Consider the following 15,769-nt stretch of genomic DNA (forward strand, 5'->3'; position numbering starts at 1 on the left):
AACCAGGAGACTGCTATGAAATCTGGTTTGTTTCACTCAAATTCATTGCTCTTGCCATAGTTGCCTGACATTTTGCTTCCCGTATCTTCCTGCATCTAATTACCAGATGCTCTTAACCACTAAAGGCACTGTATAAAATACCATGCATGCTGCAGTAATGCATTATCCTTTTAAATGGAATAAGTTGCTTCCTCATCACCAGGAGGACTTGAGGCTGTCACAGTGGTGATGGAACTCATCTGTCCATACTCTTACTCACTGATGTCTTTGATTGTAGGCATAGACTGGCAAAAGGACTGGCTGAGGTCCAGAATATAGTCTGTGTATCAAAGTTAATTAAACCATCCGGGGATTAACTGCAAAGCCTTGGTTTTTTCAGTATGGTGTTCACCTAACCAAGATAACCAGACATAGACTTAGCTACAGTGCTCCCGTGACAAATGGTGTTTTGAGTTTACCTAATCAGAGACATATTCATAAAGCTCATAATACCTGTGAAAATTTCCTTCATTTTATAAGGAAAGGGAAAACTAAGTGGGTAGATGCTGGTCATTGGTTCCACATCCAAGAGTTAACTCAATCAGTAAATAATTCCCCTACTTCACTTTACACCAACACAGGAAGCACATTAAGGGTTTCACCTGTTGAAATAATAGCTTCTGGGATATCTCAACTATTTTGAAGCTAATATTTTTTTTCATGGTCAGTTGTAGAGCATTAGAGTGGAGACAATTCAGATGTTCCTTTTTTTTTTTTTTTTTTTGCGTTACGCGGGCCTCTCACTGTTGTGGCCTCTCCCGTTGTGGAGCACAGGCTCTGGACGCACAGGCTTAGCAGCCATGGCTCACAGGCCCAGCCGCTCCGCGGCATGTGGGATCTTCCCAGACCGGGGCACGAACCCGCATCCCCTGCATCGGCAGGCGGACTCACAACCACTGCGCCACCAGGGAAGCCCAGATGTTCCTCTTTTTTTAAAATAATAATAATAAGCAGGTCTTCTTGTCTCTGACCTCTGCAGAGTAGAAGAGTCATCCTCCGCACCAGTTTTGAATTCTTCCTTACTGCTCCAGGATATGAGGAAGGGAAAATGCCTTGGTGTGAACTCTACAGAAATGATCCTCATTTTATCTATTTCTTTGTTCTCCAGATGTACCCCTAAGAAAATACGAAATATCATTTACATGTTCCTCCCCATAACCAAGTGGTTGCCTGCATACAGATTCAAGGAGTATGTGTTGGGTGACATAGTCTCAGGCATAAGCACAGGTGTGCTGCAGCTTCCTCAAGGTCAGTAGAATATATTTCTTTCTTTCTGTCCTTCGCTACCATCTCCTCAAACAGTTGCTTGACCATTTTTCTGTTTAATTTCATCGTGATTGGAAATTCATAGTTTTTATCATTATAGTTCTAGTAACCTTCACCTGTTTAAAGGAATTCTCCAGAAATAACCCTTTTAAATAACCTTTTAAAAGCCCCGGAGGTATTAGTTGTAGAATGTGGTAATACTGTTTTACAGACCAGTACATGTAGGAGCTGGCTGGGCATTGCCTTTCTCTCGCCAAGTTAATCAGTCACTCCATGAGCATGTTGTTGAGGTTGTCCTTTTTTGTTGTTGTTTTTTGTTGTTTTTTAAATTTTATTGAAGTATAGTTGATTTCCAATGTTGTGTTTCTTTCAGGGGTTGTCCTTGTTCAGGTTCTTGACTTATAAGTCCATATTCTTACTACAAGGGACCATGATATACTGAATTCTTGTGCCTTTGTGTGATTTTATATGTGATATAAGAATTTAAGAAAACACTCATTGATTATTCACACACATTTATCAAGTATCTGCCTGGCCGTCCCCATCTTCATGGAACTAACTATCCAATCAGGGAAAGAAACATGAAGCACATAACAGCACGCATCAGTTTTTATTGCAAATGATGGTAAACACTGTGAAGGAAGATACAGGGCACTCTGACATGGTGATACTAGGGGGACCTAATTTAAGTAGGTAAGTCACAAAAACCCCTTTAAGAAGGTGAGATTGAAGTGAGACCTGAAGGACGAGTAGCAGGGAGGTAAAGAATGAGAAGAAGTGCACTTCAGGAAGAAGTGATAGCATGTGTGAAGGCATTTAGCAGGAAGAGAATTGGGTGTTTGAAGAATTATGAGAGAGGCAGGGTGCTAGGAGTGTGGGGAGTGAGGGGCTGGAGCCTGGCAAGGCGAGCAGTGGCAGGTGTGCACAGCCTTGACGGGACCCTTTGGATTTCGTTCTGAGCGCAGTGAAAGCTGTCAGCGTGCTTTTTTCAGTTGGGTATTTCTGGTAAGAGATCACCGAGACTGTTGTACGGGGAGTGGACTTGGCTGGCGAGAGGTCACCAGGATGAATGTAGGGAGACCAATTAGAGGTGACAGTGACTCAGTGTGGTCAAAAGGTGATAATGGCTTGAACAGCCTCTAGGTAAGCTGGCAGAAAATCTATTCCCTTCTCCAGTTGCCCAAAAACTAATTACTGAACAATCGCTTTGTAAAAAAAAAAAAAAAAAAAAAAAAAATTTTCCCAGTGATCAGTTAGCTGAGTTTTTAATTTTCCAAGTGACTGAGTTATCGAATCTATTAAATCTGTTAAACAAAAGCCTTAAATCAGGTTTAGGACCACTCTCCACAACAATTTTGGCACCAACACCCCAAGGATAGAGAAAGGGATGTATTTAAAGGCAGAGGTGAGGGCAGGGGGAGGAGCAGACAGAGGCTCAGCATCCGGAGTGGGAAATAGGAGCTAGACCGACATTCAGTCAAGTTGGACTGACAGCGCCACAGGAAATGGCTGTAGTGAACGCATGTAAATGAATACGTCAAAGAAATCCTCAGAATTTAGCCTAGTTGGGTTTTTTACTGAAGTGCCATTCCACAACTTTTTTTGGACCTGTAGACATTACGTAAACATCTACCCATTGAACTGTGAGCTCACAAAGGCTCTTCCTTGCCCTGTTCAGCTCCAGAGAGCCTGCAAGAACTTACAGCACAAGGCAGATGGTCACCTGTACCCAGAGAAAAGAGCTATAGTGACAAAGAATATTCTCAGAATTGAAATACATGAGTTTTCAGACTGAGAGCAACCATCAGGTACCCATCATAATTCGTGAAAAATTAACTTAAAACAAGACACACCATTGTAAAATATCAGAATACCAGGAATAAATAGAAGATCCCAAAACTTTCTAGAAAGGAAAAAAAAAAGTCACATAATCCTGAAATCATAACCTAGAGGAATCTGAAAAAATAGGCACTACAGAAGGTCAACAGTTTATATGTACAACGATAAACCAAGAAGTAACAATGTGAACAGGTTATGTAGAATGGGTTTCTCAACCTGTACCATGTACACTGGTGGTGGGGGGCCATCCTGTGCATTGCAGGGTGGGTAGCAGCATCCCTGGCTTCTACCCACTAGATGCAGCAGCAGCCCCACTCCCAGGCTTGGTAATAAAAAATGTCTTCAGACATTGCCAGATGTCCCCTGGGGCTGGGCAGAATCCTCTCATGTAGGAACTGCTGATTTAGAAAAATGGAGATAAATGGTAGAAAAACAGCTGAAAGAGTTAGAAGTGAGTGCTTCTGGGGAGTGGAACCTAGAGTAAGGCAGAAGAGTGCTGGCTTTTCCTCCCAGCCTCCCTAGTACTGCTTGGCTTTTTATACTATGGACGTGTGTTTCTTTGCTAGAAATAAAAAATATTTTTAAATGCAACATTAAACTTACCATATTGTTACATATGAAATAGGGACGCTTTCCCAACTCTTCTTTTGCTAAAATGTTCTTATCCACAATATGACAATGCATTGCATGAACTTTCTAGTTATTCCAGACACTTGGTGAGGCCCCAAAGCTGAGAACAAAGGGTGTTTATTGCTTACACGCTCTAAAGAGGGATTCCAGGCCATCCATACAAAACGATGAGTGAATGACACACAGGCTCTCTCCTCGGTGCATCACTCCAACAGGATGTAAGGGGACAAGAAGACTGATACTAGATTTGGAATGAGAATTTTCGAGAGAAAGGTGAAAAAAGCCCTATGCATTTCCCCTCCACCTAAAGTTAAGGAAGGACTGCAAGAGAATCACTTGGAGCACTGGACGTGTGTCCCCTGGAGTTTGTGGGCACTATTGCCTAATTCTTGCAAAAAAAAATAAATCTACAGGTGAAAGGGTGTGAACTGCCTATGACAGCAAAATGAAGAGGACCCCTCCTGTGGGCATGGCCTGCACTTGCACAGTTTACTGGGGTAAAGCATCAGATAACTGGGCACCCTGGGAGGTAACCTGGCTTGGCTCATTTGAAAGGTACCTGCCCAAGAAGTCTGCCTACAGGATGAGCAGCTGCCAGCAGAAAGAAGCTGGAGGAGGTGTAAGAACTGGAACCTGTAAGGGGCCTAGGTCGGTGGGGGCGGCATTACATCGGCCAGGGAATAGTACAGTGGGAGTTCCTCACTGAAAACGGGTCTCCAGAGAACCCTAAAAACACCCCATTGGAGAAACAGCTGGCATTTGGGCATCAACACCAGATTACAACTGCACCAGTCAAGTAAGACTTTCTGCCGTTATGTAATTTGGGAAAGAATAAAGCAGAAAAAAACCCACCCCGGCAAAGAGGAGATGACAAGGAAAACTGTCTCAGCCTGGGCTCTCTGAACACAAATATAGGATTCCATGTAAGAGTGTGATGGAAGGGTGGGCATGTTAAAACACATCTGCTTAAATTAACATGATTTTCACTTGTTCATCATAGAGAAAGAACCAAGAGAAAAACACACATAGCCCTCTGTTTTCTAATGAGCTCCCCGTTTCTGTTTGGTTTTTTATCCCACAGGTTTAGCCTTTGCAATGCTGGCAGCTGTGCCTCCGGTGTTTGGCCTGTACTCTTCATTTTACCCCGTTATCATGTATTGTTTTTTTGGAACCTCCAGACACATATCCATAGGTAAACCTTACAGTTGATATTTTAGTACCTTTCCTTTTGGATTTCTAGGCTTTGCAGTGTGCCAGAGAAACAGCATGTTTGTTATTAGGACATCTGCTTAGTAACAACGTTTGTTACTGTATACCCAGTAGGTGCTTTTAAAGAATACACTCCCCCTCAAGATTTCTAGAACTAGCAGCTTTCTCATAATCTGGGCATAATAGAAAAAGACAGTTTTCTTGTGTAAAAAGAGCAATTGTTGAAATCTGTGAAATAAGTGCTTGAGTGCATAATACAATTTGCCTGCATCTCTTTTTTTTCCTCTGTTTTATTAGTGATGCTGCAAGTTCCTAATTACCATGCATATAATGCATTTTCATCTTATTTTAGGCACTGAATTGTACTTGGTTTCTCTTTAGTGTATTTAGGATCAGATTTGTATGGATTTCATAATAGTGTTGATGCTGCCTGAGGCTGCCACCAGCCAACACACACAAGGTCTCAGCTGTCCGTTGCTGGGTAACACACCCCCCCCCCCAAGTTTAGCAGCTAAAAACAACCACCATTTGATTATCTCTCACAGTTCCTGTGGGTCAGGATTTGGGAAGGGCTCATCTGGGCAGTTTAGGCTCGGAGTCTCTCAAGCAGTTAAGAGTCAGGTGGGAGCTAGAGCCAGAGCAGCTACAGGAAGGCTGGACTCCCCCTCCCTCTCTTCTTACCTCCCGCCCTCACCCTCTCTCCACGTGGTCCTGACTGGGGCTTTCTTGCCTGTAGGGCTGCAGCACAAGCGAGCAGTACAGCTCTCAGGTGGAAGCCGCATCACCCGTTGTTACCTGGCCTCAGCAGTCACGCAGTATCGCTTCTGCTGCATTCTTTTGATTACTAGCATGTCACAAGTCCACCCAGATTCAAGGAGAGAGGAATTAGACCACCTCTTCATGGGGAAATGTCAGGGTTCTAGAAGAGTGTGTGGGACGGAAGATTTTGTCACAGTGCAGTGTTATTTCAAGGAGGATTTATTGACCTTACCTGTGTCTCCTGGGGTACTGGAAACAACCACATCAGACATACTGAACATAATTTCCCTGATTAATGCTTCCTTATTTCAGGTCCATTTGCAGTTATTAGCCTGATGATAGGCGGCGTGGCTGTTCGATTAGTACCAGATGATATAGTCATTCCAGGAGGAGTAAACGCAACCAACAGTACGGAGGCAAGAGATGCTTTGAGAGTGAAAGTCGCCATGTCTGTGACCTTACTTACAGGAATCATTCAGGTAAGACTCACAGATGTGGAAATGGGCTCTCATTTGCTCATTTAATAAATATCTGTTGAGCACACTTGGCTGGTCTACATGGTGGATAGGGTCAGCCAGCAAAACTCCAGAGCTCAGGGTTCATAGCTCAGGAACGCCGGTCCCACTGCATGCCTTACTTAAATTGATACTGAATAGGAACTAGCTAGCTTCAGTTGGATACTTTAGAGATTCCAAAAGCAAGACTAGCTTGAAGCGGGATGGGTTAGTAATGGGAAGAGGGCCTGGAAGGAGCAGGAAGTGACATGACTAAGCCTACCCCCACTTCTGAGGGACAGAGAGAGTACGGGGGTGCCCATTGCTCCGTGGGGCTCCAGGCCCTTCCAAACCTTCCGTTGTTTTCTGCATAACCAGTGATTGATTTATTAGCTACTTAACTTGCTGCAGGTGCAAGTTTGTAGTATTAGAAAATGGTCCAGAAAGAACTTTTTAATGTTTTCTGTTGGTTTTAACTTCGTGACCTATCATGTGATTTATTTGTTTCTTTGTCATTTAAAAAAAAAAAAGTTTTGCCTAGGTGTCTGTAGGTTTGGATTTGTGGCCATATATCTCACGGAGCCCCTGGTCCGTGGGTTTACCACTGCGGCAGCTGTGCATGTCTTCACCTCCATGTTAAAATACCTGTTTGGAGTTAAAACAAAGCGGTACAGTGGGATCTTTTCAGTGGTGTATGTAAGTAAGCAACTTCCCGACTTACTGGTACTTGTTTTCCCTTCTTTATTTTTCCCCCTTCTCTTCTGTATCTCTTTTACCTTCAAGGCTCACTTTTCTTATGTCCAAGAATTTCAATAAAATGGAGGAGATTTAGTTATTCTAAGGCTTTTCTGAGAAGAGCACTACAAGGAAAATTAAACCTTAAAGTCTCATTTCTTTAATATATGATACTATCTACCTCACAAGGAATTTTTTGGTTAGGTCTTTTTTTAATATTTATTTATTTATCCGGCTGTGCTGGGTCTTAGTTGCAGCATGCAGGATCTAGTTCCTTGACCAGGGATCCAACCCAGGCACCCTGCATTGGGAGCACGAAGTCTTAACCACTGGACCACCAGGGAAGTCCCTGGTTACGTCTTTATTTGGTTATTTCACCTTGACTCTAGTTAGCTAAAGAAACTGCTTTTTTCTTAAGACAAATTAGATTATCTTTGGGAACTAACAAATAATTTAAAGGCATTATGGGATAATAGATCTCTCTCAAAAACTGCTTACTCAAGCAGGCAAAAAAATAAGTCTGTAAAGGATCTATTGTGTAACTGTCACAATTAACCAGTTTAATAAAATAGACATAGATCCTTCTACCCAACTCAGAGAAGATATAAATTATTTGCAAGCACGTAGGTAACAATGGTAATAACTGATCACGTTGAGAGTGGTCACGTAAAACTGATCACAAATTCTAAAAATGCAGCGTTGTTTCACATGGTGCAGTAAATTAGCAATCAATAACTAAATATAGCTTTAAAACCCCCATACATTTGGAAACCAAAAATGTATTTTTAAATAACCATGGATAAAGAGGAAGTTACGAAAATTATTAAAACCAAATGACAGTGTAAGCACTACATACCAGAACTGAGATGCTGTTGAAGCTATCCTTGGAATGAGAGGTCTATAGCCTTTGGAGGTATTGACGTGTCAGACACTGTGTTAGGCAGAGCAGTGAGTTTACGGTCCAATGGGAAGACACATAGTAAACTGCTAATCACATAAATATGTAATTAAGTACAAATTGTGTTAAGTGCTCTGAAGAAAAAATCAGGCTGCTCTGAAAGTTGAATAGAGAGAGCTTTAGATTAGGGGTCTAGGAAAGTCACTTTGAGGAAGTAACAGTTAAATTGAGTCCTTCACTGATTAGAATGGAGTCCAACTGTGGGAGCATTCCCTAAATAACTCAATTCTTCATTTCCCGTAATAGCTGGTAACATGCTTCTTACTCTGAGATTTCTCAAAATGCCTTGTCACAAAGGAAATAGAACAGACAAGCATACTAGAGAATGCTCCTAGGCATTGATAGGAAAAGTGTGTAGCCTGGGCTCGGTGGTAACCTGCTTTCCCAGGGTCCAGATAAGTACTGACTGCATCTGGGGTGCCGAGACGGCAGCCTTAGGAGAAAATTAAGCGGCTTTCTTCTCTAACTTTCCTGGGCTTCTTTCCAAGCTTCAGCCACTCTCTTCCCTTCAAAGCTCACTTTCATCTGCTAACAGTGATTTCGTCTTTCATCTGCTAACAGTGATTTCTCTCCCTCTTTCAGCTCCTAAAAGCTTTCGTATGTATTTACCTATGGATTTTTTTGCTGATATTACCCCTAATCCTTTCCTAATGCTCAGGACTCAGCTTCAGGGTTACTTTTCTGAATTTTACCATTCTACATTGAGATGTTAGCGTAGCAAAGAACACTGTAATATAAGATTGTCAGGTAAGGATTACAACTACCAAGATGTATGACTGGGTAAAAATGACTCCTAATTGGTGAAAGCTGCAGAGAGAGAGACTTCAGCCTGAGAACCTTTAGCTAGAAATGTCCACTAATGGGATGGCTGGTGTGAATTAGAGCACTAGACTGTCTCTGTCTATTCAGGGGCTCTTGCTTGATGTAACATCCAGTGTTCACTGTGTTACAGAGTACAGTTGCTGTGTTGCAGAATGTTAAAAACCTCAACGTGTGTTCCCTAGGCGTTGGGCTGATGGTCTTTGGTTTGCTGCTGGGTGGCAAGGAGTTTAATGAGAGATTTAAAGAAAAATTGCCAGCGCCCATCCCTTTAGAGTTCTTTGCGGTAAGTCAGCGTCCAGCAGCTTACGCCTACCTGTTTCTGTGTGGGGTTTAGAAGTGGACCCGGGAGGAGGAGACTTGACCTCTTTTCTCTCACTTCTGCCAAGAGAAGGTTGGAATTTGTCAAGGGGAACTTTTACAAATACACTGACAAGAAGAGAAAAGCATTAAAGCAGAGTCATGGATGATTTTTAAAATATAGCTGAAGTCTGTCCATAAAAATGTGAATGTAAACTATCTTTGAGTGAAATTATGGAGATTTTTCTTTTTCAAAGTTTTTATTGTCTAATTGTTTTATAATGAACATATAAACTTTAATAACCTGAAAAAAGTAAGCTGTTTCCATTCTGAAAAGAGCAAATGACGAAGGTTCCCAAACTTTCTTGGTTCCTGGCACTCCTAGGCCAAAAGTAATAGTTCCATTTACTAAGTAGTAAGGTCCAAACAACTTCATACGTATTTATGTCTAACAACTTAAGAACTGTTTGTAAAAATAATGCACATATATTGAAATAAAATATATTTTGTGACATTCTTAAATCACCACAGTAATTTATCAATGAACGCGTATGGCGGCTGGTGGGCACTTCACAATCCCTCAAACCTGGGAATCAGATGGACACCACTACCATCATTTCCTGTTCACTTTGATTTTTGCATGGTACCTGCTTTTTTATCACAGTGACCACTGAATGCCCAGCTTTGCAAACATGTGGTGTGACTGAAAGGAATGTAGTAGGAACTAATATCGAAACTGTGAACTACCTCAAACTAGAAGTTTGCATGGTGTCTGACACGTGTCACTGTTTTCCTTGAAAGTCATGTCCCACAGTGTCCTGGTGAGTTCTCCTTGGGAGCCTGGAGCACTTTGGTGTATAGTTATTTTTTATTTTTTATTTTTGGTTTTTTTAACATCTTTATTGGAGTATAATTGCTTTACAATGGTGTGTTAGTTTCTGCTTTTTAACAAAGTGAATCAGTTATACATACACATATGTTCCCATATCTCTTCCCTCTTGTGTCTGGTGTATAGTTCAGGAGCCACAAGGAGAAGCAATAAAAAGTATAGGTGTCTGATCCAAATCTAGCTAAAAGTTCCAGCCACAAGAACCACTGGCTCGTATAGCTCACAAAGAAGCCAGGCCCTTTGACCCTTGTCCTTGCTTTCATCTTGTCTATACCCGAATTGGACTGTCTCTCACTGTTTTAAGACCTGTTCTCTCATTGGGGTTGGGCCCAGAGTTCCTGTTTCCTCTTGGAGAACAGCAAGAGGTTCTCAGCTCCTTCGCATGGCAGTGGAGAAAGGCAGGCCCTAATCATGAAGTAAATGATGAAGACTGACTTTCCTGGCTTGGGATCCTAGTTTTGTCCACTTTCCAGATTCTCTTTAAAGTTTCCTTCATGTTTTCCAGGGCAATGGTTCTCCAGAATTCTATCATTAAAATTATGGTTGAACCTGTTTTTTGTTTTTTGGGTTTTTTTTTTAACTTCTTATCTGTGTGCTCCTCAGAGCAAGGGAGAGGGAAGCCATACTGGAAAATTTGGGACAGAATCTTCATGACTCTCATTAAACATACAGTTCCTTTTTTATCATAAAATTGTTTGGGGTTCTGCATTCTCTTTCACAATGCATCTGTTTGTGTTGGTAGGAAAGCTTTGGTTTCAATTTATTTATCACTGCATAAAGTTGATGCTTCAGGAACTTGAGCCATGTGTATCCTGTGGATTTGAATTTTCTGGGCACTCCCCCAGTTTGCGATGCACAACGGATGTAATTAAGGGGGACAGACATTGCAACCAACAAAGAAGGGGCATTTCATCATAGCGGCCGGAAGCAGCCACAACCTTGGTCTCTCGGGCTGCTGTGTCTGATAATGAGCTTACCTTCTTCTTGGCTCCCTGCAGCAGCCCCCTTTGGTGGGGGTCTGGCTCCCTTCCCTGGCCAGCCCTATGCCTTCGCTCCTGGATAACCCACTCAGAAAGTTCTACAAGCAGTGGTTCTTTGGGATGAAGAAAGTTGCTGTCTCTCCTTCTGTTATTTTTCTCTTCTTGTAGCTCACTAAGGCTTGTACTTTACACACAGACTGAATCTGTGCCCCGACAATCCAGGCAACCTTATGTACAAGCACACTCCGTGATGGGCGGTTTCACCCTGACCCTGACTTGGCAACAGACATGGGAGAAGATAGCCATGGGGTGCTGGTGGAGGCCTCTAACCACCTTGGTGCTGCTGTCCTGGAAACAAGAGTCCATAGAAAGATTGTGCAATAGATCCAAACCTACATGTTATAATGATACACTGTCACTGTACCACCCTCACAATACGTATTTCATGTCCTTTATTTGTGCCACCTTGTCCAGAGCCTCATTTTACCTGCCCCAAAGGCAAAGCCAACCCCTGAAAGGTTTTATGGTTTCTTTGTTTGTAGCCAACTAGCCAAATGCCTCGGGATGGAACAGAACAAAGTAAAGAGAAAAGAATTCCAGGCCACAAGGAGGCTGTAGAGTCCATTTTAATTTTGTGGAGAAGGGTCATTAGGAGAAGTTAGAATTGCTGGAAGCTAACTGTAATTCTTTTTTTAAAAAACCGAGAAAGTGAGAATAGATTTGGCTTGGCTAACAAGTTCTTTGAAGCTTATTTTTGTGGTGTTTGAATGTTCATTTCTAAAGGTACGTTTGGTTTTGTGTCTGTTTCAGGTGGTTATGGGAACTGGCATTTCAGCTGGGTTTAGCCTGCATGAATCGTACAATGTGGATGTCGTTGGGACACTTCCTCTGGGGTAGGAAAATAGTTTCAAGTAACCGTGTGACTTGAATAATCAAGGGATCTATTACTGCTTCGAAGTCCTGCTTTAGTATTGCAATGAACAATCTTTTTTTTTCCTACGTATCAAATAGCTGAGGGTTTGGGGGGGTTTGAGTTTGGTTTTTTTGGCTGTGTGTGTGGGGGGGTGGCTTATTGTGGTTAAGAAAAAAATAACATAAAACTTAACCATTTTAACCATTCATAAGTGTACCGTCCAGTAGTGTTAAGCGTATTCACATTGTTGTGAAACAGATCTCCAGAACTTTTTCGTCTTGCAAATATGAAACTGTACCATTAAACAATAACTCCCCATTCTCCTTTCCCTCCATCCCCTACTTTCTCTCTCTATGAATCCGATTACTCTAGTACTCCGAGTACTCTAGTACTCTAGTACTCTTGCCGTCTCTGTGACTGGCTTATTTCATTTAGCATAATACCAACGTTCATCCACGTTGTAGCATGTGACAGGATTTCCTTCCTCTTTAAAGCAGAAGAAAATTCCACCTTATGTATATACCACATTTTGTCTATGCATTCATCTGTTGGTGGACATTTGGGTTGCTTCCACCTCTTGGCTATTGTGAATAATCCTGCTGTGAGCATGGGTATGCAAGTGTTTCCTCAAGACCCTGCTTTCAGTTCTTTTGGGTATGTACATAGAAGTGGGACTGCTGGATCATATGGTAGTCTGCTTTAACTTTTTGAGGAACCTCCATAATGTTTTTGAAAGTGGTTGCACCATTTTACAGTCCTACCAACAAATGGCATGTGGGTTTTCGTTTTGTTCTGTTTCCTATTTAGCATTTATTGGTTTTTTAGATCTCTTCCTGGGTAGCTTTGGAGCTAAAAGCAAAAAAAGCTTTGGAGCTAAAAAGCTAAATCTAGCCTGCCACTTAGTAGCTTTGTGACCTTGGGCAAGTCACTTATCCTCTCAAAGCCTCAGTTTCCTCCCCTGCTAGGTAAGCATGGTAATTGATGACTATCTCAAGAGCAGTTGTGAGAGTTACAGGAGAAAATGTGTCTAAAGCAGCCAGTGTAGCATTTGGCATGCACGTTCAAGACATGTTAATTGAAAGTTCTGTGGCTCATTATTTCAATCAGGTTTCTAGTTTTAAATCATATATTACTTCTTTGCTTCATCTGTTTTTCTTGTACCTAATTCTACATTTTAAAATTTTTACTATTGAAGGAGTGAGCGTGACTGCGAGCCTCTCCTGGTCTCACTCTGTCCCTCTCTGATACTCTAGCTATCTCTGTACCGCTCTGCGTGTCTCTGTCTTTCTGTTCCTGGTACTGTCTCTTTCTTGCCACTCTGTTCTCTCTTTCCAAAAGAAGAGTCAGACATTTGCCCAGATGCTGGACATTGACAGGACCTGGTATATTCCATCAGGCCTTGCCCCTGGAACCACCTAAGAATCTCCAGGGAAGCACAGGCAGCAGGAGTTGCTTTTTAAGCCAAAGTTCAGAAGCCTGCATTCAACTTCAGCGAACTGCTGTCATAAACATGTTACTTATGATTCAATGTAAAGGTATAACACAGTGATGACCCTTGTTTTTCTATTTGCACTTACAATTTTTTAAGTACTTTTATACCCACCATGTCAGTTGATGCTCACAATTACACTGTTGATATATGTTATCTTCATTTAGCAGAGAAGAAAGTTCATTTATTCCCATTTATTCAGCATATGTTTATTGAGTGCCTATTATGTGCCAGGGACACAGCAGTTAAAAACAAAAGTGAACATGCAAGCATAAAAGCCTTTGGTCTCATGGAACTTATATTCTACTAGGAGAGATAGACAATACATCAATAGTGAGACATGCTACGAAGACAAGGGAAGCCAGGTAAGAGATAGGAGGGGCTGGGGTTGCTGTTTTAGGTAGGGTATCAAGGAAGGTGACATTTGAGAGACGTGAGTGAAGTTTGGTATGTCCCAGCCTGGACCCAGAACTCAATCTTCTGATACCCAGTTGTGTGATCTTTCCATTACCTCACACCTGGCTCACTAACATAATTCGTCATGTGATAAACATGTGTCTTTGGATCCAGTAGATAACCCTATTCAATAACTAATCACAAGTAATCTACATGTGAATTTTCACGCTTAGATTTCTCCTTTTAAAAATTCACATGCCAAAAAAAAAATAAATAAAATAATTCACATGCCACCATCATTCCTACCTAATACCTTCCTTTCCCTATTGCATTATACCCAAATATGTTGCTTTCCCTCTACGTATGAGAGCTAAATTTTTTTTAATAAATTTATTTATTTAATTTATTTATTTTTGGCTGTGTTGGGTCTTCGTTGCTGCACGCAGGCTTTCTCTAGTTGCAGCGAGCGGGGTCTACTCTGCAGTGCAGTGCACGGGCTACTCGTTGCAGTGGCTTCTCTTATTGCAGAGCACGGGCTTCAGTAGTTGTGGCACGCAGGCTCTAGGAGAGCTAAACATTTTTTTTTAAAACTAAGAACATTTTACCTTTTTGAAACTTGGCTTCCCAGAAACCTTATCTTTCTGGAACTTTGCCCAAAACCAGGCAGGCAACCAATAATGCCTCCCTGACTTCCTATCTGTATACAGTCATACTGCTTCAGTGTTCTGTGAGTCTCACTGCCGAAGAACAGTGGCTTATAACAATGTCCGTTTATCTGCTCGCAGTTTGTCAGTGTAGGTGGGGCTCAGCTGAGTGGTTGTCTCCCTTGGGGTCTCTCAGGCAGCTGCAGACTCTGAAGGGGTGACCAGGGCTGGAGGATCCAAGAAGGCCTCGCTCACATGTCTGACAGCTCAGCTGCAGTGGCTGGAACAGCTGAGGGCTGGCTGGCATCTTCTCTCCATACGGGTCTCCAGCAGGGTAGCCATGTTCTTTAGGTGTCAGCTCAGGGCAACAGGACAAAAGCAGAAGCTGCCAGGCTGCTTACAGCACTCATGCAACATCACTCCCACCACATTCTGTTGGTCAAAGCAAATCACAAGGCCAGCCCAGATTCAACCAGAGGGGAAACAGACCACATCTAGATAGGGGAGCAGCACGCAGAAGTATGCGAGGAATTGGTGGTGGCTGTATTTGGAAACAAACTACCACACTTATCTGCACACACACACACACACACCCTAAATATATAATACAGTGTCCAGAAAGTGACAGCTGACTGTTAGAGATCCCCTTCACGGCAATATATCATGTTCCTTGGTTTACTTCTCTTCACTCATTGCAGCATACATTCTTTTCTCATATTCTTATTCCTCAGACCCAAACCTGCTGCCAGGCCTTCTCTCCTGGTTAGTGCTTATGTAGCAAAGTGCAAGGAAAAGACAGTGAGTTCTATTGGCAGACCCCCCGCGTCTGATTCCCTGCTCCATCTTCAGCAGATTACTTAACATCTGCAAGCATCCATTTTTTCACGTATAAATCGGGGTAATAATGGCACCCATCGAAAAGGATTGTTTTGAGGGCAAATGAGATGACATATATCAAGCATGTAGCACATAATCTAGGCTTAACATATGTTAGGTTCCTTTGCTCCCCTCCCTTTCCCTTACCTCAGAAGCTGAGACAGCCCTTTTGTCACTGTGATATGACACAGTATGAGAAATAGTGTGGAGAGACGGGTTCTTTGTGGTTTTTGTTGTACTTAATAGATGAGCTGTTTGACCTTGGACAAGTTACTTGACCTCACTATGCCTCATTTTCCTCATCTGTAAAATGGGGATTATAATGGTACCTAGCTCACAGTGCTGTTGGAGATAGATAAACACAGAACCTGGCACAAGAGGAAGCGCCTAATGAATGACTGTAACAGTAATAATATTGTACATCAATTAATTGATATTGTTATTTAGCCCAGTGCCTTGAATTGGAGCAGGTGCCTTTGAAAACCTCTCTTGCCCCTTCCCCCGTACCATTCTGGGGAACGCCTATTCTGTTCT

The 15,769-nt window shown here is 42.2% G+C and overlaps 1 protein-coding gene across 4 annotated transcripts in view; it reads left to right on the forward strand.

Moving 5' to 3' along the window:
* SLC26A5 (solute carrier family 26 member 5) overlaps nt 1-15,769 on the forward strand; it is a 56,501-nt gene that overhangs the window by 22,007 nt on the left and 18,725 nt on the right. For 3 of the 4 annotated variants that reach the window (XM_079931711.1, XM_079931710.1, XM_079931712.1), the window contains exons 4-9: nt 1,148-1,287; nt 4,856-4,966; nt 6,055-6,221; nt 6,768-6,932; nt 8,882-9,034; nt 11,728-11,810. In XM_079931711.1, coding sequence (XP_079787837.1) covers nt 1,148-1,287; nt 4,856-4,966; nt 6,055-6,221; nt 6,768-6,932; nt 8,882-9,034; nt 11,728-11,810 — 819 coding nt within the window. Of the gene's footprint in view, nt 1-1,147; nt 1,288-4,855; nt 4,967-6,054; nt 6,222-6,767; nt 6,933-8,881; nt 9,035-11,727; nt 11,811-15,769 lie in introns of those variants that run through there. The other variant, XM_079931713.1, reaches the window with a different exon arrangement.

Source organism: Stenella coeruleoalba (genome assembly GCF_951394435.1).
Source record: "Stenella coeruleoalba genome assembly, chromosome: 9".
Classification (NCBI taxonomy): Eukaryota; Metazoa; Chordata; class Mammalia; order Artiodactyla; family Delphinidae; genus Stenella; species Stenella coeruleoalba.